Source organism: Parasteatoda tepidariorum, chromosome 6 (assembly GCF_982258835.1).
Source record: "Parasteatoda tepidariorum strain Cologne lab strain chromosome 6, Ptep-v5.0, whole genome shotgun sequence".
In the NCBI taxonomy this organism is placed as follows: Eukaryota; Metazoa; Arthropoda; class Arachnida; order Araneae; family Theridiidae; genus Parasteatoda; species Parasteatoda tepidariorum.
This window is the reverse complement of record NC_141760.1, coordinates 53,697,058-53,722,454: the sequence shown is the minus strand read 5'-3', so window position 1 is coordinate 53,722,454 and position 25,397 is coordinate 53,697,058. Positions and strand designations below refer to the sequence as shown.

Sequence of the window (25,397 nt, the reverse complement as noted above, 5' to 3'; positions counted from 1 at the left end):
CACAACTACTACATATAAAAAATTTAAAAATAAACCTTCAAGCAATACTCCATAAGGTTTTAAAAATTCACAAAGACAACAGTTTACATGAATGATCAAGTAACAGTATAAATTAAAATTAAACATACCAGGCCAAGAAAGTAAAGCACATACAATAGCAGATTTGCTGCAATTCAAATTAGGGTCTTTGTCTTCACTACATGTTTAAAAAAATACACAAATGATTAATAAACTGAGAATTTTTACAAAAATTCAATGTAGTATAAATCAATTTTTAATAGACTATTTAATTATACAAACTTTAAATGGAAGTAAAACACATGCGTAAGTGTAACATATGATTAGCCCAATCACAATTAAATGTTTATTACGATATTTCAGCAAAATTTATTTAAATTGAAATAAGTTTTTTTGTTTAATGCATTTGATGATTATTAAATATTGCGTGAGATTTCAATAAGTACTTCAATACAATATATGTAAATGACAAGAGTAACATTTTGGACTTATTTTTCATTAAAAAAAAACTGTTACAATCTTTTTATAAATGCACCAGGAAACAAAATTCATAAATTGCTAAAGGAAAGAAAAAGAAAAAATTTGTAATAAATAAAAAAAATTGATTAAAAGTATGACAAAGTTTACCAATGAGCAATATTTGTGTTTATGGAATTAACTCAACATGAAAGTAGCTCATTCAGAAATATAAAAAATTTAATTCCTAAATCTCAATTAAAATTTTTCATTTCTTTAATACAGTTAAATCTACCCCAATTTTAAAATTAAAAATTCAATACAGCAATTCTAATATTTAGAATCATTGGGCATTTATTTTCAAGACTGAAATATTTATTTTAATTTATCTTGAGTTTTATAGCAGAGTTACAGCATTGAAGATATGACTTAAATAAAATATAATAAATAAATAAATAAAAAACATACCTAGCAGTTCCTTCAGTAGAATTAGGAAAACGATAATGGCAGTCAGTGAAAGGAGCTAACAAATTCTGAAAAATAAAATAACAAAATATACAATAAATCGAAACAATGCTATAATAGTAGTTAAATGATGGCTAAGGATATAACAAATTTATAATTAGAAACAATAAAAATAGCCAAAAAATGTATCTTTCTTAAAAAAACAAAATTTAAATTTAATTTTAGGAAAGAAAATTATAACAAACAAGCAGAAAATTACAAGAAATAATACGAAGTTTCTTACCTCTAAACCAAATTTGTCCCGCATTAAAAGTCTTGTTTTAGGATGATTTATCAGATGGAACACAACACCTAGTACAGCTTCAGAAGCTTGGATTTGTGTATTTTCTACAACATTTTGAACTAAAGCATTTACACCATGAGCTTCTATGCAGCTACGAGGATTGAGTAAAGCTGCAAATAAAAAAGATTAATATCTACTTCAAAACAACTTTTACATTAAATGTAACACTTTTACAGTTAAAAAAATACAATTTCATTTACGTAGTAGACAAACTTAGGCCAATGAATTGAAAATCATAACAAAACTATATTTAATTAAAAATTCATCAGAATATACACTTCAATTTATTTTTATACTAACATATACTAGATTTAAATATGTAGTAATAAAGTTCATTAATATATAATTAGTTTTAATTTTGAAAGAAAAAATTCTTGGCTATTAAAACATGGGGTAAAACCACAATCTAAAAGATATGGTCTGAACAGTTTAGCCTGGACAGCATTTGCAATCATTCCACTTGCGGTTAATTTCTTCAGATCTTAAAAATCATTAATTCGAAGAAATTTCTGCATATAGCATAAATTTGTAAGATCATTTTTATTATTTGATTAAATAAGGGATTAAAAAATTTTAAATCATAAGGTATACAAATTTTTAACTCATTTAGAACTACATAATTTCAAACGGCAGATACAAGCTTTGAGTTAATTCAGCCTAATAGCTTCTGATTAATAAAATTATAAAATTTCATTTCTCAAGAACTATTAGACTGATTACGTTTACATTTTGGATTCATTTAATTTAAAAGTAAAGTTTGTACAATTTTATATGTAAAAATTGTTGTAATTTACAACATAAAATTTTTCTAAATTGTCAAATTAATTAAAAATGATTATAAAAAATTATTTTTTAAGTAAAATTATGCTTGAGTAATCAAGTTTCATAAATGTGACACAAAATTTTTTATTTACTCACAAGCACTACCCTACAATAATGAAAGAGATATTCTGAATTTTTGATATTCTTTCAAATTTCTCAAATATTTTGAGATATATTTTACAACTTTAAAAGTGTTTATGTCAGGTGATTTCTCATACTCATCAATAAGGTTTAAAGATTTCAGATGTTATGATTGCAAAAAATGTTTTTGAACAACTTTAGTCAGAAAATATAGCAAGAAGCTTGTAACTTATATTGATTACTTTGGTTAATATATGCAATAACTGCATAAAAGTTCCTAAATCTAGCTAAGTATTCATGGAAACATCGATATTTTTTAGAAAAACTGATGTTTTGGGGGCTTACATTTCTTTATTAAAAATGTAAATATATTCAATAAAATAAAACAAATTTTTAATTAATAGCAAAAATATCATTTTTAAGTTTGAAAAAAAAAAAAACAACAACAACAACATTAAGTTGCAAAAATACAAAACAAAATTAGGTCATTTCATACTGTGCATGCATGAAAAATATTTTAAAGAACTTTTTCACAAATTTGTAGTGAATCGTAATTGGTAACTTATGAAAAAAATTCAATATGAATATCTTAATTTAAGAAATTTCTAGCAATTTTCAAAATAATGTTTTATAAATTTTGAAAACTCTGAATGACAAGGGATCATCCACAAATTTCATTCTGTATTAAAACATAATTTAATAACAAATGATAATACCTCAGAATAGTTGACCAAACAATAAAATAAAATGGTATAAGAAAAGAAAACATGTGAAATAAAACATACTTTAATAGAGTATGGTCTCCAATAATGCACATAAAAGTTATGCTAACTATAAATAACTTTATTAATAATTTTAGACCAAAACAATTATTTCCTATTAGCTTAAATGACTAAGGCAAACATTATATATTATCATTCAAATCTCAAATATAGTTTAGGTAGAGGAGTGTGAGGAAAGATGTTCTTGGCACATGCCAGGATCAAACCATGAACCATTGATTCCACAGCTTGATGCTTTAACTGCCACAGAAAAGAGTGCAGAGTGACAAACAGGGTCAGTTAGGAAGGTTTATATAGTTGTCATAGCACTCCCTTCTTTAGTGAACGCGTAAGCCTGACTGTTGTGAGTGTAAAGGCACTATTCCAGTGTAGTTCGGGCCATGATATTTTTTGAAACTTACTATTTGCTTGTTGTGTAAAAGCAAATAATGGAATGGATTAGAGATCTGTAGTGATACTATTTGTAAAGGAATGAAATATTTGTATGTTCATGGTCTCCAATATGGAGAAGTGTGTGATGTTTTCAGCAACAAGTGCATCTGCATCCTCCTGGTGGAACCACTTGGGAGTTTTCGGTGGCAGTCATAACATTGGTGAATTTCTTTTTAAAGTGTTCAATAAATTCATCAATTATATTTTTCTTGGTTGAAAACTGTATTTTCTCTCTTTGTGAAGTTTTGTAAGAGTTGATTTATTTTTGAGTGAAAATAAGTAGTATTTCCATTCTTCTTGATTTTATTTTTGCTTGGATTCCAGTTTTCTGGATGCATAATTCTAAGCAAAAATCGTAAACAGATTAACATGATATGCTTACAATAGAAATTTAAAATTTTAAAGGAAGTGGGCAGAAAAATTGCAATGAAAACCACAAATTGCTTAAAATATTCAAAAGCACTTTGTTTACAGTAATTTAAAATCGTGATGTAATTTTGGAGACAGAAGAACAAGATGTTTCAAATTTACGCCACTCTAGAGAAAGAAAACTTTAAAATTTAGAAAAAGATCTGAATGATTTTATAACCTTTAAGAATTATATTAATACTTGTACTTGGACGTTAAAAAACTGCATTAATGCCAATTATTTCATCAGTTTCATAATTCCTTTCAATGTATAGCATGTTTTTCTCAAAATAAGTCCAATATTTATGAATCTTAGGTAAATATTTGCTCTAGATTTGTATCTTCACAATATAGCAAAAAGTTATACTGTTGATTTGTGTTTTGTCTACAAAGGTCATTACATTAAGCGTCAACTGTATAAAAAATTTAAAAAAATATTAAGTATAAACATTAGGAAGAAGCATATGCTTTAATAAGTAATGTCAATAATATTTATTTTGCTTTTCTCTTTCGAATTTCTTTAGTGTTAGTTTTAGCCCTTTATTTGTCAAATTAAATCGGACTTGAGCATAAAAAAAATCCTATCTAGCCCTCCAGAATAATGAAGAATAAAAACACGTGTCTAGATGTTTTAATCCATCTTATTATCCAATGAGAGTTAATATGTTTCATAGATAGGTTATCAACAAAAAAATAAATGCAGATAATATGAAAGGCTTTTCTTCAGCAAGTGCAAATGATGAAAGGTGAAGTAATTTTAATGAGATAACAAATTATTTTTTAAGTTTAACCCTTTGAGGCACACGAACATAAATTTTCATATTTTTTTAAAATTGAGAAACTAATTATGATGCTTAGGATCTAAGAATGGGAAAATGACATTTAAAAAAAATTCTGATTCATTGCACCACACAGGGGGTGGTGGTTTCGGTGGTTAACCAGTGTCCACATAGAACATTTTCATGTGAAAAAAAAATATTATCTTTTTTAACTTTTTTTACAATAAATTTTCACTTTTCAGAAATCAAACAATAAACTTAAACTTAAACAAAAATTATATAAATAGTTTTAGTACTTAAAGTACTAAAACTATTTATATAATTTTAAAGACCAAAAAAGGCTTTAACATATATAATATAATACAAAAATAGTATGTAATAAAATATATATTAGTGAAAAATAAAACGCATGAATTTCAAACACAAAAAATATTCTAAGTAAAATATAATATATATTATACAATATCAGGATAAAATAAATAGTACAGAAATATATAATAATAAAAATAAAATGTATAATAATAAAAATAAAATATGAAATAAAATGAATTGATTATCATTGAATTGAAATTGATTATCTTAATTGAAAATCAACAATATAAATAAATAATAATAATAATAAAAAATTTAAATTCTTAATTTTTAAGACAAATAAAATGCAGAAAAATTTTAATAGTAGAAAATAGATATTATAGCATCAACTAAATACGACTGTTCGCTTATTCAAAAAGAACTCAAATGAGCAGAATTAACTTGTTTCAGATAAGAAATTTGAAGTAATAGACTTTATTTTCAATAGAAATAGATAAGAGACACATTGCTCCCCATTTATAAGCCCCATGAAGAAAAAACCCTAATAAATTTTTACCCACTTCACTATCTGAGTGAAGGAAGGGGGAAAAAGTATAAAGACTCGTGTTGGTGGATATAATGTTCTAGGGGCACAGTGGCTTCACTCTGAAACCAAAAAATATAAAGGTAAAAATTAAATACTTTTCTGAGGAATCTTTATTGGGAAAAATTTGTGTGTCAAAAGAAGCTCATAAACAACAAATCTGAGTGATATGCTTCAAACTTTTTTTGTATTTTATTGAGTAAAAAAAAAAAAAACTTGTAGTAATGAAAAAGGGCCTTGAAAACTTTTTATTTTTTTCAAAGGAAGATATAATCTAAGTGTAGTGCTGCTATCTGGTGATGTTTAGTAAAGTTAAAATAATACTTTAATATTATTGGTTTCGGAGATTGACCTTTGTGCCGCTAGGAATAATTTTTTAAAAAGTGCGGTTTCGCTGTCGTACCACTGTGCTTCAAAGGGTTAACAATAACAACTGCTTGAAAATAAAAAAAATCGATTAAAAAAATACACATTAAGTATAATAGTGAACTTTACATATTATATCACTTTTTATGTCAGTTTTTTTAATACTCCTAGTTTAATTACTCCTTTTTTTTTTTTTTTGAAGTGTCTAAGACACAAAAATGCAATACACAATTTTTTTTTTCAAAACATAATTTACATGCATAAAATATAAGTTTTAAAAATGTAATTTATAAGAGGTATTTATAAGTACATGTCCGTAACACATTCATAAGTTGAGAAAACTTAATCTTACTAAGAAAAAGAAGCATAATATTACCAAGTTGTGACAAAGTTGCTAGGCAAGGCCTAAGCATATCACGTTCTTGAGCACCTTCATTTACAACAGAAACCAAGCAATTAGAAAATGCTTGAGGGAAACACTGAGGATCAAGACTCAGAACTTTACGCATCAAGCGCAAAGCCTGAATTCGTTCAATTCTGTTATCAAGCAAGATGTCAAGAGAGCGAGAAACAAGAAATTGCAGTTTAATCTGCAAGAATGCCTCAAGTGCTTTCACATTTTGCAAGAGATATCGACATGCTCTCAGTCCTGCAGCACGTACTTCACATGTTTCATGAAACAACGAGAGCCTTAAACTAGAACAGAAAGAAAAAATACACACAATTTAACTATGCAAGAAATGTTATCTGTTTAATCAAATTGTTTAAAATTAAAAATTTATTAAAGACAATTTAATTCAAAACAAATAATTTCATACAGATATTTCAAAAACTAGAGTCCATTGCCAGAGAATTCTATGGTATTGGTGATTTACACCTGGGAACATAAATTAAAAGTAGAAATTTTATATTGATTTACATCACATAAATCACTATTTTAAAACAGATAGCAAAAATAAGCTGAAATAGTAACGACATTTACAAAATTTTTGCTTTATTAGTATAATTTTTTTCATGAAACAAGACAAAAATATATATGCCTATATGACCCGATTGGCGATTGCTTCTTTTAACTATTCATAACTTTTGCTAAATAAATGAAAATACGACAGAGGTGTTGCTGGTTTTTCATTAGTGAATCAAATATTTAGAAAGGAAAAGGTTGTGCATAAGTAAATTTTGTGTGAAAATTACAAAGTATCACAATCCAAGCTATCAGTCAATTTTTGATTTCTGAGAAAGAAGTGAACCGGTGGCCTTCCAAATTGTGCTGCATCCGTCGGAACAGCCAGTAATCAGAAGGAGAAATGTCCAGCAAATACAGCGGGTGTGGTAAAATATCCCACTTGAGAATGTCCTAATAATTTTTTACGACTTTTACGATATCAGGCCGACCGTTATCATGCAGAAGAATAACTTTGTCATGTCTTTGCTCGCATTCTGGTCGTTTTTCTTGTAATGCACGGCTCAAACAAATCAATTGCAGCCTATGCCAACCGTAATGGAATCGCCAGGTTGTAGGAGCTCATATTATACAACACTATTCATTATTCTTGAAACGTCGAAACCATTCCATACATGATTTATCAGTTGGAGCATAGTCACCATAAACTTCAACCAGCATTCATTCTTCAAATTAAAGCAGAAACATAAAACCTCCCGCAAATGCTGCTTAGTTACCACAAAATTCGACATGTTCAACAAAGTAAAAAAACAGGGTTTTTGTATGAAACTCGGAGCGATATAAACTGAATATTATTGACAGATGTCTAACCTCTCTGAAACCAGCTGCTACTATGAAACATTCATAACAGCCATAGCCATCTTTTAAAAATGGACTGAACTAATTTGTACTCCCAATAAATCATTTACTATGAAATGAACACAATGAAGTAAAATTTTTAAAACTCTGGTACTTGCAAGAATAATAGTACAGTATAACCTCAAAAATTTAGACTGCTTAAGGGTTTATTAAATCAAGTTTTAGATATTTTACTTAAGTAAAGAGAGAAATGAAAGTTATGGGCCTAAAATTATTTATTTAAAAAATGCCCAATTCCATGGTAAACCCACATGGTCTTATGCTCATTCTTTTGGCAGTTATTTTTATAATTTCCGCATGTTTGTGAAATCTTAATGGTTTAATATGTTATTACATTCCCAGGAATATAGAGAAGCACTGTTGAGTAATCACTATTTGTCTCATTTAAGTAATCACTATCTGATGACCTCAATTTAAAATAAATTCAGGTGACTTTTTATCTTTTTCTCAGCAGTTATTGTTATGAATTCCCATTTTGATTTTAAAATACTGATATTTAATACATAATTGCTATGTTCTTCAAGATTTCTCTGTATATCCATTGTCTTGTCAGCCATTTTTTCACCAGCAATTGGTTCTAACTTTTCAAAATCTTGATGTTTTTAATAGTGCAGTGTAGTATAATAACAATTGGATTGGGTATACACACTCGATTAAGCCGACTTCATTGCAAATACACATGGTTTTGCTAATTACCTTTTCAGCAGTTATTGTTATGGATTTTGAGATCTTAATATTTAATTTTTTTAATGTGATGTTATCAATACACACAAATTCCTGAGTCTTCCCTTTAATTTAAAACTAATTTAACTAATTTCTTTCCCATCACAAGTTGAAAGCAAAAATCATGGATTTCAGAGATTACTAGATTCATACTGTTCTAATAAAAACTACTATATAAAACTTCTAATAAAAATTCTAATATCGAAATCTAATAAAAACTTCTAATTTTCTTTTTAGATTTCACTACAAAAATTAATCCTTTGACTGAATTAAAAATATTTTTATGTTACATCATAAAAAAGTCAGAAATTGTAACAAGGTCTAAGGGAAAAAAGACATTATATACATTAAATATAAATACATTATATACATTAAATATAAACATTAAATTAAAATAGCTTTCTAAATAATTTAAAATTCAATACAGAGTACTGTATAAAAGAAACAAAGTATTTGCTAAAAAGCATTAATAAATAATTAAATATATAGGGTTTAAATGAAACATACCAACAGAAAATATCTTTGTAAGAAAATCCAAAATCATCTGGCTCCTTTAAGCAAAATTTAACAAACCCATTTAAATAGCCTAATTTACGAGTAACAGTAACTTCTTGATTCACAACATTAAATAAAATTTCCCGCACCACTTCAATAGCATCTATAAAAGTAATACAAATATTATTAACAGGAAAATAAATTCTAAATCAAAATATTTTAAAAATAAATTGATTAGTTGGGATAAAAACTACAAACAGATAAAATTTTAACAACTAAATGTTAGTTAATCAGTAATTTTCTTATTACTATAATGCTACACATCATTCATAATTACAAATACAGTATTCATTTATTCGTTATCACAATAATCATACAACAGTGTAACGTCCCATATCCGGACGTCCCTTTTCCGGAAGGGTCGATTTCCCGGACACTTTTTAACAATCAAAATAAACAAACATTTCTTCATCTTCCCCTCTCCTTTAAAAAAAAAAAAAAAAAAAAACGAAGTCTTTTGACAGGTTTTTCCCCTTCTCAGCTTCTAGAGATCTATGCATTGAACCCATAAATCAACAGAAGATCTACTAAGACCATGACGCTCCTCCTCTGGAATGCAGGAAAGGATGGGGGGGTTGTTTTCAAAAGAGCACAACTGAGTCCCCTCCCTCCCCCTTTTTTCCTATGCTGCTGGCTAGTAAAAGAGGCATTTCCTGGAACCTTTTTGAATGTTAAAGTGGAGGGGGAATCCCCTTTAGTCACACAAGAAAAAATAAAGAGAACCCAATTAGCATGCCACGCCTTTATGCTTGATTGATAGCCAATGATAGGAGAGGAAATAAGAATTTGTCACTACCCCGCCCTCAACTTGAATGACAAGTAAGGAGGAAATTAATTTTTCTTCTCCACCTACCCACCTTATTGAATGACGGGAATTTCCCCTTCTTGCTTGAATCATTCTAGTTCAAAATGGTGGAGAGAGCAATTAATATTTTAATAACTGGGAATTTTTTTCGTTTTCTATATTTATTTTTAGAATAGCAATAATTATTTTTTTTATAATATTTTGTTTATGATTGATTAGATATCATTCTAATACTAAAACATTATTGCCCGAAAAATAATGTTTATTTATTTTCTGCTTCTTAGATTCAGATCATTTTAAGCTTTGTTTACCTTGGAGGTCAATTATACGGAAAAATCAAATATACGGACTTTGGAAAGTCCCGCCGATTCCGGATACGCGACTTTATACTGAATAACATTTTCAATTCATTACATAGTAGATTTTATACAGATAAAAATTTTTAAAGTTTCATTTTTATGATTAAAAAAAAGTGCTCTGAATTCTTATCGCCTCCACTTTGGTTTATCCAAAAGTACAATAATTATCAATTTTGAAAGAAAATAATAAATATAAACATTTTTTTGCAGAATGAAAACCATAATCTGATGAACAGCAAGTTAAAAACAAATTTCATCCAATAATATAATTTTAAATAAACAAAAAATCATTAGAAACAATAAATAATTGAGCAGATCAAAATATGCAAACCTTTATTAAGATCTAAGTATATATTATCTTCTTCACTATCTCTTCTTCCTAATTAAAAAAAAAAATAATGTATAAATTTTTTTTTTTACAGTTGATAGTAGTATAGCAATTTCCAGTATATAGGATACAGAAATATTTGTAGTTTATGAGCCTTACACTGTGATATAATTTTTTCACGAGTCTCGTGGAAGAATTGGGGCCCTTGGCATTGTAAAATAAATCATTTTCTGAAGTGATGGCAATTTTTAACTCAGTTTTCCATATGAATTTTGAATTTAAGAGTTTTCAATTAGTATATCATTAAATGCAAATTTCGAATTAAGCATTTAAATATTTATTTTTAGACAAGCAATTCGAAATTAAAATGATGTACAAATAAAAAAATTTCTGAAAATTTGGAAATTTTACATATTTTGAAACTGATTAGAGCTCAAATTTCTCATGATAATAATACTATTATTTCAGGGATTACTGTCATGTTATTGCAAAATGATGTGTCCAATTTGAGAAACAAATTTAAATGTTTACAATACAAATTTAAAAAAATGCTTAATTAGACAACTTGTATAGACCAGATACTGGTTTTAACGGCCCTGAAACTAACCTCCTTGCAAGATCTGCTGCAAAATATAAAAAGGAAAATTTTCATATTTTGAAAGCTTTTTAAAAAAAGTGTTCATAAAAGGAGATAGACTTTAAACATAGTAAAACATTAAACATAGTAAATATTTATTCAAGGGGGCCAGTCTCTGGACACAACCAATTTCATTTAAGATTTCAGTAGCAAAATTCTAAAAATTATACTGATTTTTACAATAAAGTAACACAATTTTAATAAGAATTTAAAAATTTACATACATGTAAATGAAATTTTAATAGATATGATATTTTTTAAATCAATATTATTAATTAGAATCATTCACTCTAGTATCAATATACTTGCTCCTAGCAACCCAACTAGAAATGCCAAGGTGTATTTGCGAATTTTTTTTAAATAAAATGTGATAATTGAAAATAAAATAAAATGTGACAAGTAAATACAACAATGTTAACGTTAGTTTATTGATAAATATTCCAAAAAGAAATAATTTCTTTCAATAAATGCACGAAACAAAATAAAAGATTTCACCGTAAAGAAGAAAAATATATTTTTATACATTCTTAAATTTTATTTAATCAGAAACGGCAAGTTCTATTTGTAATATTGCCCCTGAGCAATTTCTCCTGCTCCCTATTGAGTACTGACTTGATCACCTATATTTTAGAAAACTTGTTATTAAGATTTTTTAGAAAATTTTTTTTCAATTAAAATAGATTTTATAGAATATTAGAAATTATTAAACACTCATGAAATAGTTCACAGCCATAAAAACCGATCAGATAAAACAAATACATAAAATGATCAATTGTAATTACATAACATAATAACACACAATATATAACAATGATGGATATATATTTTTTGTTGAATGTTTATCAATACAGAACTTTTAATAGTAAAATGTTACCAAACAGGTAATGAACGATGATGCCTTCCCCCACAGAAAAAGTTAAAATAAATTTTGATATTATTGAAATACACTAACTTCTGAGATATTTTCCACCCAGTTTATTTGTTTGCCGAAAACTATGTCTATTAGCCATCACTTAAACAGGTAAAAATTCCATATTCAAAGAAAAGATCAACACACATTTCACTTATTATTTACAATCCCATTTAAGTGAAAGAGATAGGTTGGAAAATGGAATTTGTATTCCAGTTGAATTCGTTCTTCACAGACAGGCAAAAAACTTAAAAACGTCCAGACTATGTTAGGAAAAGTTAAACTTTTTCATCGTATTGAGAATAAAATAAATAAAACTTTATATTTACGAACTAAAGTTAGTTAAGAATGAAGTTGAAGTACAGGGAAAAAATAGTTGTCTCTGTCTCAATGCTTGTAACCTCTTAAGAAGTTAGGAAAATAAGGATCATTCTCACTGGATGTGGTTTACACACCTCCGATTGCCGTTGAGAAAATGAGATATGTCAAAAGGCATTCGCGATCGCAACGCTCGAGTACGCCGTCTAGCGGGAGCCTGTAAATATCGGACATTAATTTATCACGCTTTCATTTAGTTCCATCAAAGTCATTGACTGAATCAGACGCCATTTTTTAGCAGCAAATAAGAAACAAAATTTCCCTAAGGAAAACGCCGAAGAACTTGAAAAAAATCTCCAGAATATTAGTAAATCTTTCAGGAACAGAACACGCCAAACATTTGAAGAAAAATTCCTCAATAATATTTAATTTCTATTATCAACAAACTTGCAACTGATGACTTCCGATTTCGGATACTGTTACAGATGTGTGTATTAAGGTAAAATGCATTTCTTCTGTCTTCAATTCATTACGAATTAAAGTGAAGTCAACATTGCTTTCGTCATTCCAGTGAATAAATATGAATTCAGAACATACAGAATTGTAATAGTTATAGCATATTCTTCTTCGTTATAGAATAGTATATATTTCTGTATCCATATAATTCGGAAAACAACAATAAAAAATTATCCAAGTTACTTGAAATAGTGCCATTTGTGCTGATTCTTAATTAATTTAAATCGTTTTCTTGGTAAGTTTTTTTTTAATTTTGTAAGAATAAGTTCAACTAGAATTCAGCTATTCTGTTTTTAGCTACATATTCAAATTCATATCAATTATAAAATTTTTCTGTGTAGTATGTTATCTAAAAGTAATGAAGGTATAAACTATGTATCTATTATTTGAGAATAAAGTTTTCAAACAAGGAACTTATCATTTTGGAATTCTCCGGGAATCATAAATCAGGTAAGTGCAATGATTTTTACAATAAAAAATTTGCTTGTAAATATTTTTTTTTTCATTTGATGATGGTTCTCTACAGAATTTTTTTTTACGTCTGATTAAGAACTATAAGAATAATAAAAAAAAAAACAATATGAAAGTTTTTATTTCAATGTTAATAATTCTTAAAATCGTTTTTTTTATCCTAAGAATTCTTTATTTTCCGTTTTTTAGTTTATAATTTTTTGATAAAAATTGTTCTCAAAATACTTTTGAAAAATTAAATGGTATAACATTATGTGTTTATGTATACTTCTTGTATATTCCAATGTTTGAAATAATATGATTCAGAAAAGTATGGAATAAAAATTCGGTACTTACGACGTATTAACGCCACCGCCGCTACAGATTTGGCGGTTTTTAAGTGCCGCCAATCTACACTTAAAATTTTTGCGACAGTTCATAAAATAAAACACTTTATTTAAAATCAAAATAGTTAGTTGGATTTCGGTGGAAAATGAGCCGATATAGAGTTTAGCATAGATTCAAAACAATCATATCGCCATATGAACTCTGATGAATAAGATTCCAAATGAAATAACATTTCCAAAACGTACGTTTGCCAAGATAAAGTTTTTTGTTGTGGGAATTGGTACATTTTCGTTTTTTCGGTAAAATATTTCCCTCCTGAAAAAATAAAATTGCATCTTGTTTTGTTTTTGGCAAATCCCAAAGACGAATATTCGTAGCACTAAAAATGGCGACAAAAAAGAATTGTTTTTTTGTTTTTGTTTCGTCAGCATTCTTTATTTTACGTTTCTTAGTTTCTAAATAATGATTTTTATTGAAACTTGAAATTTTTTGATAAAAATTGTTGTCAAAAAACGTTGTTTACAAAATTAAATTTCATAAAATTATGAGGCTTATGTATACTTTTTGTTCATTTTAATTTTTGAACTAATATGATTCTTAAAACTATAGAATGTAAAGTTTAAATGGGCCTTTCATGTTATATCATTAAATTTAGTAATACTATTTCTCGGGCATTAGGTTTTAACTCTTATAAGAATATACATATTTTTTTCTGTTAATATACAAATATTTTTCCGATGTGTTTTGGATATTCCTTCTCTAATAAAAAGAGATACCATTTTGTTTTCGGTTGTACAAGAAAGAAGATCAAGCATTTTTCTTTTTTAAATTTAATCAGCCACACTAAAGAAGGAACGTTGCAATGCTACACGCTACATTAACGACGTCTCCAGAGTAACTGAATGACGGTTCATATAGAAATCGCAGGTAAGCGTCTCATACAACAACGCCCCCTATAGTTCGTTGCGATCGCGAATTCGCATGCAAGAGTCTTTTCTTGATGGAAGCAAAAATTTTTTGAAAAAAGCGAATTTTTTAAAACTGGTTTCATGTTAAAATATGTGCGTCAAATTTTCTGAAAATGCCCATATCTGTCCAAAAATGCCCAATGTATGTTTTTAAATGAGATTTGTTTTTATCAAAACATATTTCCACTGTCCATATTAAAGAGGCAAAGAGCGGACACTTTATGAATATTTTAAAATTTTTTGAAAAGAGCAATTCTTTTAAAACTCTTTTCATATTAAAATATTACCGTTAAATTTTCTGAAAATGCCCATATCTGCCTAAAAGTTCTAAAAGAAAGTCTTAACACGAGATTTGTTTTTACCAAAATATGATATTTCCACTGTCCATATAAGCAATAGAGTGGACACTTTGTGAATTTTTTGGAATCTTTTGAAACGAGCGAATTCTCTTAAAACTGGTTTCATGTTAAAGTATGCGCGTCACATTTTCTGACAATGCCCATATCTGTCCAAAAGTGCCCAAAGTATATCTTTACCTGAGATTTGTTTTCATCAAATCATATTACTCCTGTCCATATTAAAGAGACAATAAAGCGAACACTTTGTGAATTTTTTTAAAAGAGCGATTCTCTTCATCGATCTTTCTTCTCGTTTTATGTCCCGCAGTGGACAGATCGTTAAGACACGGTTCCCAGCAGATCACCGAAGTCAAGCGTCACTGACTGTGGTCAGTGTGCGGATGGGTGACCACTTGGTTCAGTCTGCTTAGGGACCGAGAGTGTGCTGTATCGGTCCTCGTTAAAATGTTCTACCGTAAAGTGTTCAACTTCGCGTGCAGGTCATCGGACTACCGAAGCAGGGGTGCCATCCCCTCTGCACAGGATCAAAATTGTGATGGCATGTCTTCGGATCATCCTCAGGGATGTTTCCCAGACCGTCGCCAATAGCCCATTGTGCAGCTCTAGTGCGACGTAAATGAACAACAACTTCTCGTTTCATATTAAAATGTGTTCGTCAAATTTTCTGAAAATGCCCATATCTGTCCAAGAGTGCTCAAAGAAAGTCTTAATATGACATTTTTTTTTAACCAAAATATGATATTTCCACAGTTCATATTAACGAAGCAATATAGTGCGGACACTTTGTGAATTTTTTAAAAAGAGCGAATTCTCTTAAAACTCGTTTCATGTGAAAGCATGTGCGTCAAATTTTCTGAAAATGCCCATATCTGTCCAAAAGTGCCCTAAGTATGCCTTTACATGAGATTTGTTTTCAATAAATTTTATTTCCACTCTCCATATTAAAGAAGCAATGAGCGGACACTTTGTGAATTTTTTAAAATTTTTCGAAAAGAGCGATTCTTTTAAAACTCGTTTCATGTTAAAATATTACCGTCAAATTTTCTGAAAATGCCCGTATCTGTCCAAAAGTGCTAAAAAAAAAGTCTTAACATGAGATTTGTTTTGACCAAAATATGATATTTCCACTGTTAATATTAAAGAAGCAATAGAGTGGCAATTAAATAAAAAAAGAAAACATGCCTATAATAGTTTGACTGTACAATTTTTGTAGAATTAAAGATGAATACAAAGATAAAATTTTGTAAGCAATATTTTACTCCATATTCTATAGTTGTGCACTTCTAATTAGTGTACAATATTTTAATATTTCTTTTATTTATGTAATCAAAAGGTAAAAATATTTTGGTTACTAAAATTTTTGAGCTTAAACAAATTTATTTTGCTGCTAAAGTTTTTCACTAAAACAACGCATGGAAGGAAGTTAGGGTTTTATTTTAAAATTATCAAACATTATTTTTGAACAATTAAGTATATGATTAAAAAACACTAAAACTCTCTCTTTTCTCACTAGAGCTTATTCTACTCAGAAAAACCAATTACCACCTGTGTGGTATCAGAACTGTAGTGATTCTGCAACACAATATTCTACAGTTTGACTTAGTCTGTGATCTCAACTCAGTCAGACAGTAAATTATTATTGCAAAAATTCAGCTTGATTTGAAGAAGCAATTATGTTGTACTAGTTTCAGCTGCCAGAACATGCTGTATGCATACAAACTTTGACAGATGATGAAACGGATATAAAAACATGAAGAAAAGAAAGAAAGAGCGGGAATAATGTAAATTTATTTTACTGAACGAAAAATAATTTTTTTTTTCATCCTTTAAATTGCAGAAGCCATCTCAGTTGTGTGCAGCAAATAAAAAGAAGTCTACTTTTAAATTCAAGTGATAGGAGAAAATAGTTTTAGAATTTTAAACAGGAAATTTTTGAATAGAATTGAGCAATAAACTGTTTAGGGTTATTATTCTCTTTCAATGTATCTTTTTTAACACACATGAGTATTATAAAAAATTTGTCAATTAAATGACTTTAGCAGACAAAAGTTTACAAAGAATTTGTAGAATTACTCAAAAACATAAATAAGCAATTTTTTGTAAAAATAAATAAAGTTTTTATTCAACAATAACAAATATTTTACATTTAATTTATGCAACTTAATAGTTTTGAATAAGCCGGTAAAATCAATGAGATAGAAGTGATGAGGAAATTAAAGTTTCATGTCCAGTTATTTTCCATTTACTTGGATTGTAACAGCATTTACAATCAAATTTCTAATTCATCTTTAAAAGCAGGGAAATTTATTCTTGGCACCTAAATTATAAAAAAAACAACTTATAGGTAAAATGTAAATAAGTATTGCTATATAAAATAAGGAAAGAGAAAAGGAATGATAGATACTATTTTTTAAAGATCAAAAGCAAATATAAAAATAAAATAATGAGAAAAAAATCCAAGAATTAACTGATTTAATGGCAAGAACAAATTTATAATTTTTTTTATATTTAAATATACATTTAACAGCTTTAATATACATAAATAGCATAGAATTTTTAAATGGTTTAATCAGGAGAAGAGATTAACCAGATGAAAACAAAAATGGTAAATGCAAAAACAGTAAAAATAGAACTTTTAAAGCTCTGAAAAATTTTAAAAATAAAGAAATAAAAGATTCTAATGCTACATTACAAAAAGTTACATTCCACAGCTTTTTTATAACATAGCTCTTTAATGTCAGAAAAAGTAAAGTAAAATAAAAGAGTTTATTGGATAAAAAAAATAATTTATCATAATAGTCAGAGACAAAATTGGGACACAGAAAACGAGAAAATAGGAAGTTTTGTAGTACAAAAAAACAATAAACAAATAAACAATAAAAAATAGAGGTATAAAAAAACTAAGAAAGTAACATTGCGGAGAGTTGTATTATCTAATTTATATATATAATATTTGAAGAAAAAGAATGAAGGAGTTATTTTAATAATCTTAAGAAACCATTTGAATTCTTAAGGCTGTATAGATTTTAGCGAAATTGCCTCAACAGTACTTTAATACCAGTGTCACACAAAATAAATTTATTTAGTCAACTACTAAACAAGAAGTATAACTTTCTTTATCCTTCAGAATCAATGAGACAAAATTGAAAAATGGGTTTTCTGCAAATGCAGGAGTGAAGTTTGAAAATTTGTGTGTAGTACATACTGAGTTATGCCCAGAGTTTAGTGTACCTGGGCACAACATATTATAAATTATTGTAATTTTGAACAAACTAGTTTCGCAACTGTGCAGATTTTTTTGTTAATTTATTTACTTAAATAATTCCAGCCACATGGAAAAAATATTCAAAAAGTGAATAAAAAACTTTAATAGAATAGATTAAATATTCATATTATTTTATTAAATCAATATTATAGAAAATAATTGGTTGCACAATAAAAATTGAAATAAAAAATAATTTTAAATGTTGGTGTTTACATAAAATAATAATTAGTTTTAACTAAACATGTTGAATATCTTTCACATTAACTCAAAATTGATATATCATATTAGCAAAATAGAACAAACTTGTAAAGGGAAATAATTTATACCTTTTCAAAACTGTGGCAGTATAGACTGGTTAGATTTCTCCTTAAATTCAAAAACATAACATAGTTCAAAAAACAATAGTCCATTTTGATGGTTGAGAGCATGTCGTTTGATTATCCCCACACAAACGATTAAAAGTTGTATCAGCTGGGAAACCCATGATTTCTCTTTCTTCTTGTATACGGAAAGAAAATGTAGATTCATAGGTACCTATAAAGTACCTGCAATATTGAATGCTTTACAGAATTTAAACAATTTACACAAGCATATAAAATTATTTTCAAAAAGTTTTCTTTTAGGGAAAGATTAAGCTAAAAACAATTAAGATTTATATGTAAGTAAATAATTTTAGAATTTATAAACATTCAGTTTTTAAACAGAGAGCACTCCACTTTTTTGTGATTACTTGACATTTCTTTAATAGAAAATGTATATTATCTCATTAAAATTAAGTAAAATAACAGCAATTTTAAATCTCAGCCAAATAAGTTTATTAAAAATGTTATCTTACATTTTAATTTACCTTATTTTAATATCAATACTACTTAAAAGAAAATAATTTCTTCTTTAAATAAAAGATTTGGACAAAAAAGATGTTAAAAAATGACATGAAATTTAATGATCAATAATTTTTGAGGAGCTTGTGATTTTAAAATGTGATTAACAGACGTATAAAATAACAATTTCTTAACTTTATATAATGTATAATTTTAGGAGTCAAGCTAAGGTATAAAAAGGCTATTAAATAATATAAAAATTACTGTAAAGGAAACAAAGGGGGATATTAAAATTACCCTAAGCATAAGAAAAATTATTAAAAAGATTTCAATTTAGTAAAGAAATAGCTATTTAAATGTATTCTTAAGAAAAAAAATTAAAAGCAAAAAAATAATATATAAATTGTAATTTGCTTAAACATTTGAATATTAATTATCCAAAAAATTAATAATTTTTTAAAACTAAAATACTGCAAAAAAAGAAGTAAATGAATACAAGGAAAACTGATATTTAACATAAATTTATGGTCACGCTTGTATTTACTTAAAGAAATATATTAGCAGAACAAAACAAGAATTTAAAAATTTTAAAGTGCCCTTTTCACTTGACTAAAGCACAACATAATGTTAGACAGTTTAAAGTTTACTAGCTTTGAATTGAGCTTTAAATTTACACAATACTATACATAGTCTTTCTTTAATACCACAGTACTTAATTTTTCAATCTCAAACATTGCAGGACATGCACCTATTGATAAAATTTTATTCAAATCGAAATTGGTATGATTGGAATTGGATAGAAATATGAAAAGCCTGAACAAAATATAACTTAAAATAAAATAAAATTAAAAAAGTATCAATCAGCATGAAAAATAATAGGACCCAATTAAATGTCCAAAAAAATTGAAAAGTGATAGTTAATTGGTACCAACGAAATGAAAAATCAAAATATTCAGTTAAAATAAAAATTAAATAATTTTAATTCACATTTTCATAATTTAATTCCTATTTTAAATGAATTGTTGGCTGAATATTTTAAAATTCTCATCAATAAAAAAAAGTGACAACTAATGTAATATACCTTGCATGAGCACATATCCATTGATCAATTATTGCAACTCCACCATCTAATATGTCTTGATGCAACTCTCTCGATGGCACAAATCGCTTTATTTCAGGAATAATCTTCTTTAACTCATCAAACTCTGAAAAGTCAAATTAAATCATTGTTAAATATTTGCACAGGGTTTCAAACATGCAGAAATATATTTTAATTTTTCCAGACAATCAATTTTTCTTAATTTTATAAATTTTTCTTAAATTTGTAAGTTCTGTCATACATTTTATTATTAACCTTTCAGTCCTATCTCATACACGAACATAAAATAGATTATAAAGTATTTTACTTGTTATTGAAGATGAAAATGAAGAAGCATATTATACCAAAAGTCCAAGTCAGATAACAGTAGAGAGATATAACAGATGACACAACAATGGTATTCATTAGAGTATTGGGTAGCTTTGGTTAGAATAATCGGTAACACTGTAGAAAACACTAGAAGTCAGTTAGCATAAACGACTATGAGGAATTATTATTCCTTTAAAATATAAGTCAAATATTTATAATTTGTAATTGATATTAATTAGAAATGAGGTTAACTTCACCAATAAATGTAAAATAAAAAATTTGCTTAAAAATATTTTTGAAATTTAAATTAAAATTTTATATCATTTTATCTACATAAATGCATTAATAAAACGAAAAAAAAAATTAGTAAGCATTTATTACTCAACAAAAATTGATCAAATAATTTTGTTTGGAATTACAATTTTCTTTGGAAATAAAAGAGCTGTAATCATTTGGACTTGGCCTCATATACGGAGAAAAGATTTACCAGATTAATAAAATTTCATGTTATGTTGCCACCATGACATAAAAAGAAAAATTACATAATGAACAACCCAAACTAGCAAATTTCTTTTATTCCCTTATTACTCAATTAAAATTAGCAGGCAATTTAGGATAACTGCCTTATGAATATTGAAGTTAATTCCTTTCATGTAAATTAGTCAAAAAAATTAATAACTACACCTTAAGTAACTACAGTTTGAAAGCATTAATTAAATAATTTTTGTCCTTGAAATAAAGAAAAATTTAATTCAAGCTTCTTAACAAATTATAAAGGATTATGATTAATAATGTATGCTAAAATAAAGAGCTTTTAAGGCAGTAAACAGGTTAGGATTTTTTTGTGTAAAATTGAAGCAAAATATAAAAACTTGACCAATAATTAATTACCTGACAATGGAAATGAATTTTTTTTTCAAGAAACTTTTTGCAATCTCACAAATTTTAATTTATACAAAAAAAGAAAAAAAAATCTTTAAAGCGTTTTAGCAATAAATAAAGTTGATTTTTAACAAAATTTTCTTGATGTGAAGGAACTATTAATCCAACTTCACATCAAATGTCAAAAAAAAAAAAAAAAAAAAAAATCTTAAAATAAACCTTTATGAGGAAATGGGGAAGGTTAATTAAAAAAAACTTTGCAGACAATTTTCATTAATTTCTTGAATATTTTATTCCTTTTGTTGAATATTTTAAAATTTAACTGCATGGGTGTCCAAATACTTATTGGTAGATAGTGTATTAACTAAATAATTTAACAATTCATAATTTTTATAAATCAGAATAGCTACCTGATTCCGTAGAATCTGTAGCAATAAAAACAAGTTTTAAATTTAAATCTTTCATTTTCTTCTTTATTTGTTTAGCAGCAAATTTAATACTAGGCACTTCCGTAGGTCTGGCCTTTACAAAGTCACGTCTACGCAAATGGACAGAAATATAAGGTCCTCCAATGGCTTTACGGACAATCTGAGAATTCAACTCGCCAGGTTTTAAAATCGTTTTGCCTTCTTCATCACTAGAATTTAAATGAAGTTTTCTAAAATCATTTCCAATGGAGATGAGTTTTTGTGAGAATACCATACTCCTCCGAACCTAAAAAAAGTTAAAAATATTAAGCAAAATGGTAGACATTGGTGGTTTAGCTTTATTAATAATTGAAATACATTGTTTTATTGTAACAGAGAAGTTAGCAAAACAGTTTTAAACAATAAGCATACCATCCAATATTCAGAATCACCAAAAGCATCATGTAAAATCACTTCAGCTCTGTCAATCATTATTGCACTAAAAAATAAGGAAGACTATATAAATAGCACAATTAAAAAGCACATTATCAAACAGATAAGGTGCAACTAAAATCAAAAGAAAAAGTTTCAATAATCTTTTAATCATATGATATTTTGTTTAAATGTCATAAATAGTAGTGAAGAGAAGCTTAGTTTGTGAGTAAGAACAAACAATAAACTATTGGAAATGGGAACAACGTAGGATACATCATTTCCAAATAACTGGAGGAAAAAATAAATATTGTAGAATAATAAAATAAGAATTAAAAAAAAACAAACCAAACTGAAAAATGTTAGCCATTTTCAAAATATAAAAGAAGCACTTTTTATGAATAGACATACTCTTTCCTCTCCTGGATTGTTATCTAACTCTAAAAACAAATTAATTTTTTACTATATCTCCAGAACTAATTGCACAAACTATAGAATTTTATGACAACTATTTGTACAACTTAATTACTCAAAAATATTTCATAATTATTATGAATTAAATAGATTTTAATTAAAGAAAAAAATAACAATAAAATATAAGATTAAGTTTCAAAATAATCATTTAGCGCCCTCCCTGCCAAAAAAATTAATTATCAAGACATTATTAAATCTTTACCTGGCAGAAGAATGAAACAAAAAATTTTTTAAAGTTGAAGAATATCCTTGAATTGATAAACAATGAAAGTTCATTGCATAAATTTCATCAAATCCCCAAAACCAGCCATTGAAAACATTTTGAAACTTTCTGTATGGGGGAGGTTCAATGCATTCCCTAATATTTGCACGCTCTTCCCATGCACCATTTGTCCAACCTTCAGCATAGTGTTGCAAATAGTATAAATCATCAATAGCAGGTCCATGCTCTGAAATAAATGAGATAATGATTACAAAACAATTCTGGCAGAACTAAAATTTTTGGCTACTATCTACTTTTTATTTTCAGTAAAATATTCAGCATGTAACTGCAGTCCGAATTATAACGGTGGATTTATTTATTACAGAATTGTTCATAAAAGTTAGTTAAATAAAGTTGCAATATACAAAAAAAGAAAATGCATATTTCGTGCTATGTAGACTAAAGCTTTAGTCAATGCACAATTTTACAATAATTTTCAACTTTACATTTGAAAAAAAAGTTATTCTATTTGCCAAAATGATTAATTTTTTTTTTTTTTTACAGTTTAGCTTGATTTTTGGTTGGCTAAATTAAATCACAGGTGATTAATGAAATTTTTTATTTGTTTGTATTATAATAGTACATAGATTTCTAATTATGGAGGAGGACACATACTCACTGTCCTTTACCTCAATGACACCAAAATCCAACATACCTTTTTTTTTTTTCAGGAGTCACAGTTTTATATTTAAAGTACATATTTGTATAACAAAAAAGTTTTTTTTTTTTAAAGATGTTTTTTTTTCATCATATGTTATAATATATATAAGATCATATGTTATAACATATGTATAAGAAATTAATGTTTTACATTAGGGCTTAAACTATTCATGCAATGTGCTAAGGTACTAGATTTTTGATGATGGTTTAATCATGGTAAACCATCAAAATTTTGTTATGATAGACCTGTTTGATAAATACTAAAAGAGGCTTTTGTAGAGTAGATCATTAGTATATTGATCGTAAAAGTAATTTTCGATTTTTGAAAAACATTTTAGGTTATAAGTTTTTTTAGGCATTCAACTTACATTAGTGAAAGACATTTCTTATTTGTAATATAAAAGTATTCAAGTCTGAGTTAAAGGTTGTTAAATTGTAGTCTTTCTTTTCACTTTCTTTCTGTTACTCTGCTTGACAAAATGAAAAAAGTCTATTTTTCAAGTTCATATATTTTCAAATAAACTTTGTTTTTGTTTTCATGAAAGTTGATGTTAATTCCTATAACCTTGTTCGCGGCTGATTCAAAAGTCAAATTCAATATAGTATTTGTGACTATAAAATGAAAAATACATTATATAGAAGTGGGATTTGAATTAATTTTTTTAAAAATTGCTAAACAAAGTAATCATTATAGAATAAAATAAGCATAAAATATGAGATTATAGCTATTAATGAAACTTTTGAATACTAAGCCATTAAGAAAAATTTCCATGTAAAATTATATGAAATATATATTCCTGTGTTAAAAAAGTATTAATTTCAGTGACAACTGTATAGTGATAAGAAACTAAAAAAATTAAATAAAGTAAAATAAAATATCTTAGCATACTAACTTATACCAGACAAATCAATACATATTTTTTTTCTAAAGTTTGGCTAGTTAAAAACTATGGCTAGTTGATGTGAACAAAAATATCTACAAAGTGTCTTTACTAAACTGTAAATAAATGCCAAAATATACATATAAAATTAAAAAATAAAGGAATAGACAAGTAATACCATTTAAAAATTCATGTAGCTCTATTACTGGCACATATTTTTTAAGACTAGTTAAATCAAAGAACTTTGACCATTTGATTTGTGACTGAAAGTTAATATTTTTTGATTTCCAATGATATAGAGGGCCCCACGGTGGAAGAACCAAAATCCATTGATGCTCTGTAGTTGCCTCATTCAATTTTTTAACAAGAGTTGCAATTCTCATGTATACATCTCTTCTCAAGTTGAAACCCTCACCTGGATTAACATCATATAACAGGAATCTAAAAAGAAAAAAAAAAGTACTTTTCCTATGAAAGTTATAAATAATTGGATTTTGTATACATGTACATAATGCAATGGTATTTTTTTATTAAAAAAAAAAAAAAAAAAAAAGAAAAAAAAGACCAGGATACGGAAATTTCTCCCAGTAAGAACAATTAGTATCTTGATTTTGATAAAAATCAAACTATCTTAAGTTATTTTGACTAATCAGTCCTGCTATTTAGAACTGCCGATTAGAAGAAAATAATACCAGAGAAAGAAACTCTCAAAACTGTAATGTACCTTTTTGACTTATTTTTAATTGTGGAAAATTGTTTTTCGTAGCAATGGTTTTCGTCATTATTTTGAGTACAAGACTCTAACTGGCAAGTACTTAGGCGAGTAAATAAGATAATATAAAGAGTAATAGCGACGATGCGCATTATAAACAAAATCCTACTTTAAACTTCAAATTTTTAGAGAAAGGGAAAGGCAAAGAAAAATTACAGAAAATAGATATTTAGCTTTTAGCTTTGTCA

At 27.0% G+C, this 25,397-nt stretch overlaps 2 protein-coding genes across 3 annotated transcripts in view; both read right to left on the bottom strand.

Annotated features, from left to right (window-relative positions):
* rictor (rapamycin-insensitive companion of Tor) overlaps nt 1-12,266 on the bottom strand; it is a 55,169-nt gene extending 42,903 nt beyond the window's left edge. Inside the window, exons 1-7 of the mRNA XM_087165865.1 lie at nt 12,029-12,266; nt 10,443-10,490; nt 8,900-9,050; nt 6,224-6,543; nt 1,223-1,392; nt 943-1,007; nt 129-196 (exon numbers count right to left, since the gene is read on the bottom strand). Of these exons, the coding sequence (XP_087021991.1) occupies nt 129-196; nt 943-1,007; nt 1,223-1,392; nt 6,224-6,543; nt 8,900-9,050; nt 10,443-10,490; nt 12,029-12,086 (880 nt within the window). The 5' untranslated portion in view covers nt 12,087-12,266. The remainder of the gene's footprint in view (nt 1-128; nt 197-942; nt 1,008-1,222; nt 1,393-6,223; nt 6,544-8,899; nt 9,051-10,442; nt 10,491-12,028) is intronic.
* A 4,772-nt stretch (nt 12,267-17,038) lies between these two features.
* Nucleotides 17,039-25,352, bottom strand: O-fut2 (O-fucosyltransferase 2). Of its 2 annotated transcripts, none has more exons than XM_016069556.4 (8): nt 25,162-25,352; nt 24,616-24,878; nt 22,837-23,083; nt 22,161-22,227; nt 21,732-22,035; nt 20,113-20,236; nt 18,537-18,755; nt 17,039-17,262 (listed from the first exon to the last, which is right to left on the bottom strand). In XM_016069556.4, exons 1-7 carry the CDS (start codon nt 25,299-25,301, stop codon nt 18,602-18,604), a joined length of 1,299 nt encoding a protein of 432 aa, XP_015925042.3. In that variant the 5' UTR covers nt 25,302-25,352; the 3' UTR covers nt 17,039-17,262; nt 18,537-18,601. The 2 variants fall into 2 exon arrangements, with proteins under 2 accessions (XP_015925042.3, XP_015925104.3); XM_016069618.4 differs by having other exon boundaries at nt 18,537-18,744; nt 25,162-25,346.
* Nucleotides 25,353-25,397: the final 45 nt, after the last annotated feature.

Excerpts from the sequence above, each read along its gene's own strand:
- O-fut2 (XM_016069556.4), bottom strand. The coding sequence starts at position 25,301 with ATGCGCATCGTCGCTATTACTCTTTATATTATCTTATTTACTCGCCTA. Across the intron at positions 22,036-22,160 it reads GTGATTCTGAATATTGGATG|GTTCGGAGGAGTATGGTATT; the intron begins GTATGCTTATTG and ends AACTTTTTTTAG. Across the intron at positions 18,756-20,112 it reads TGGATATGTGCTCATGCAAG|GTACTTTATAGGTACCTATG; the intron begins GTATATTACATT and ends TCAATATTGCAG.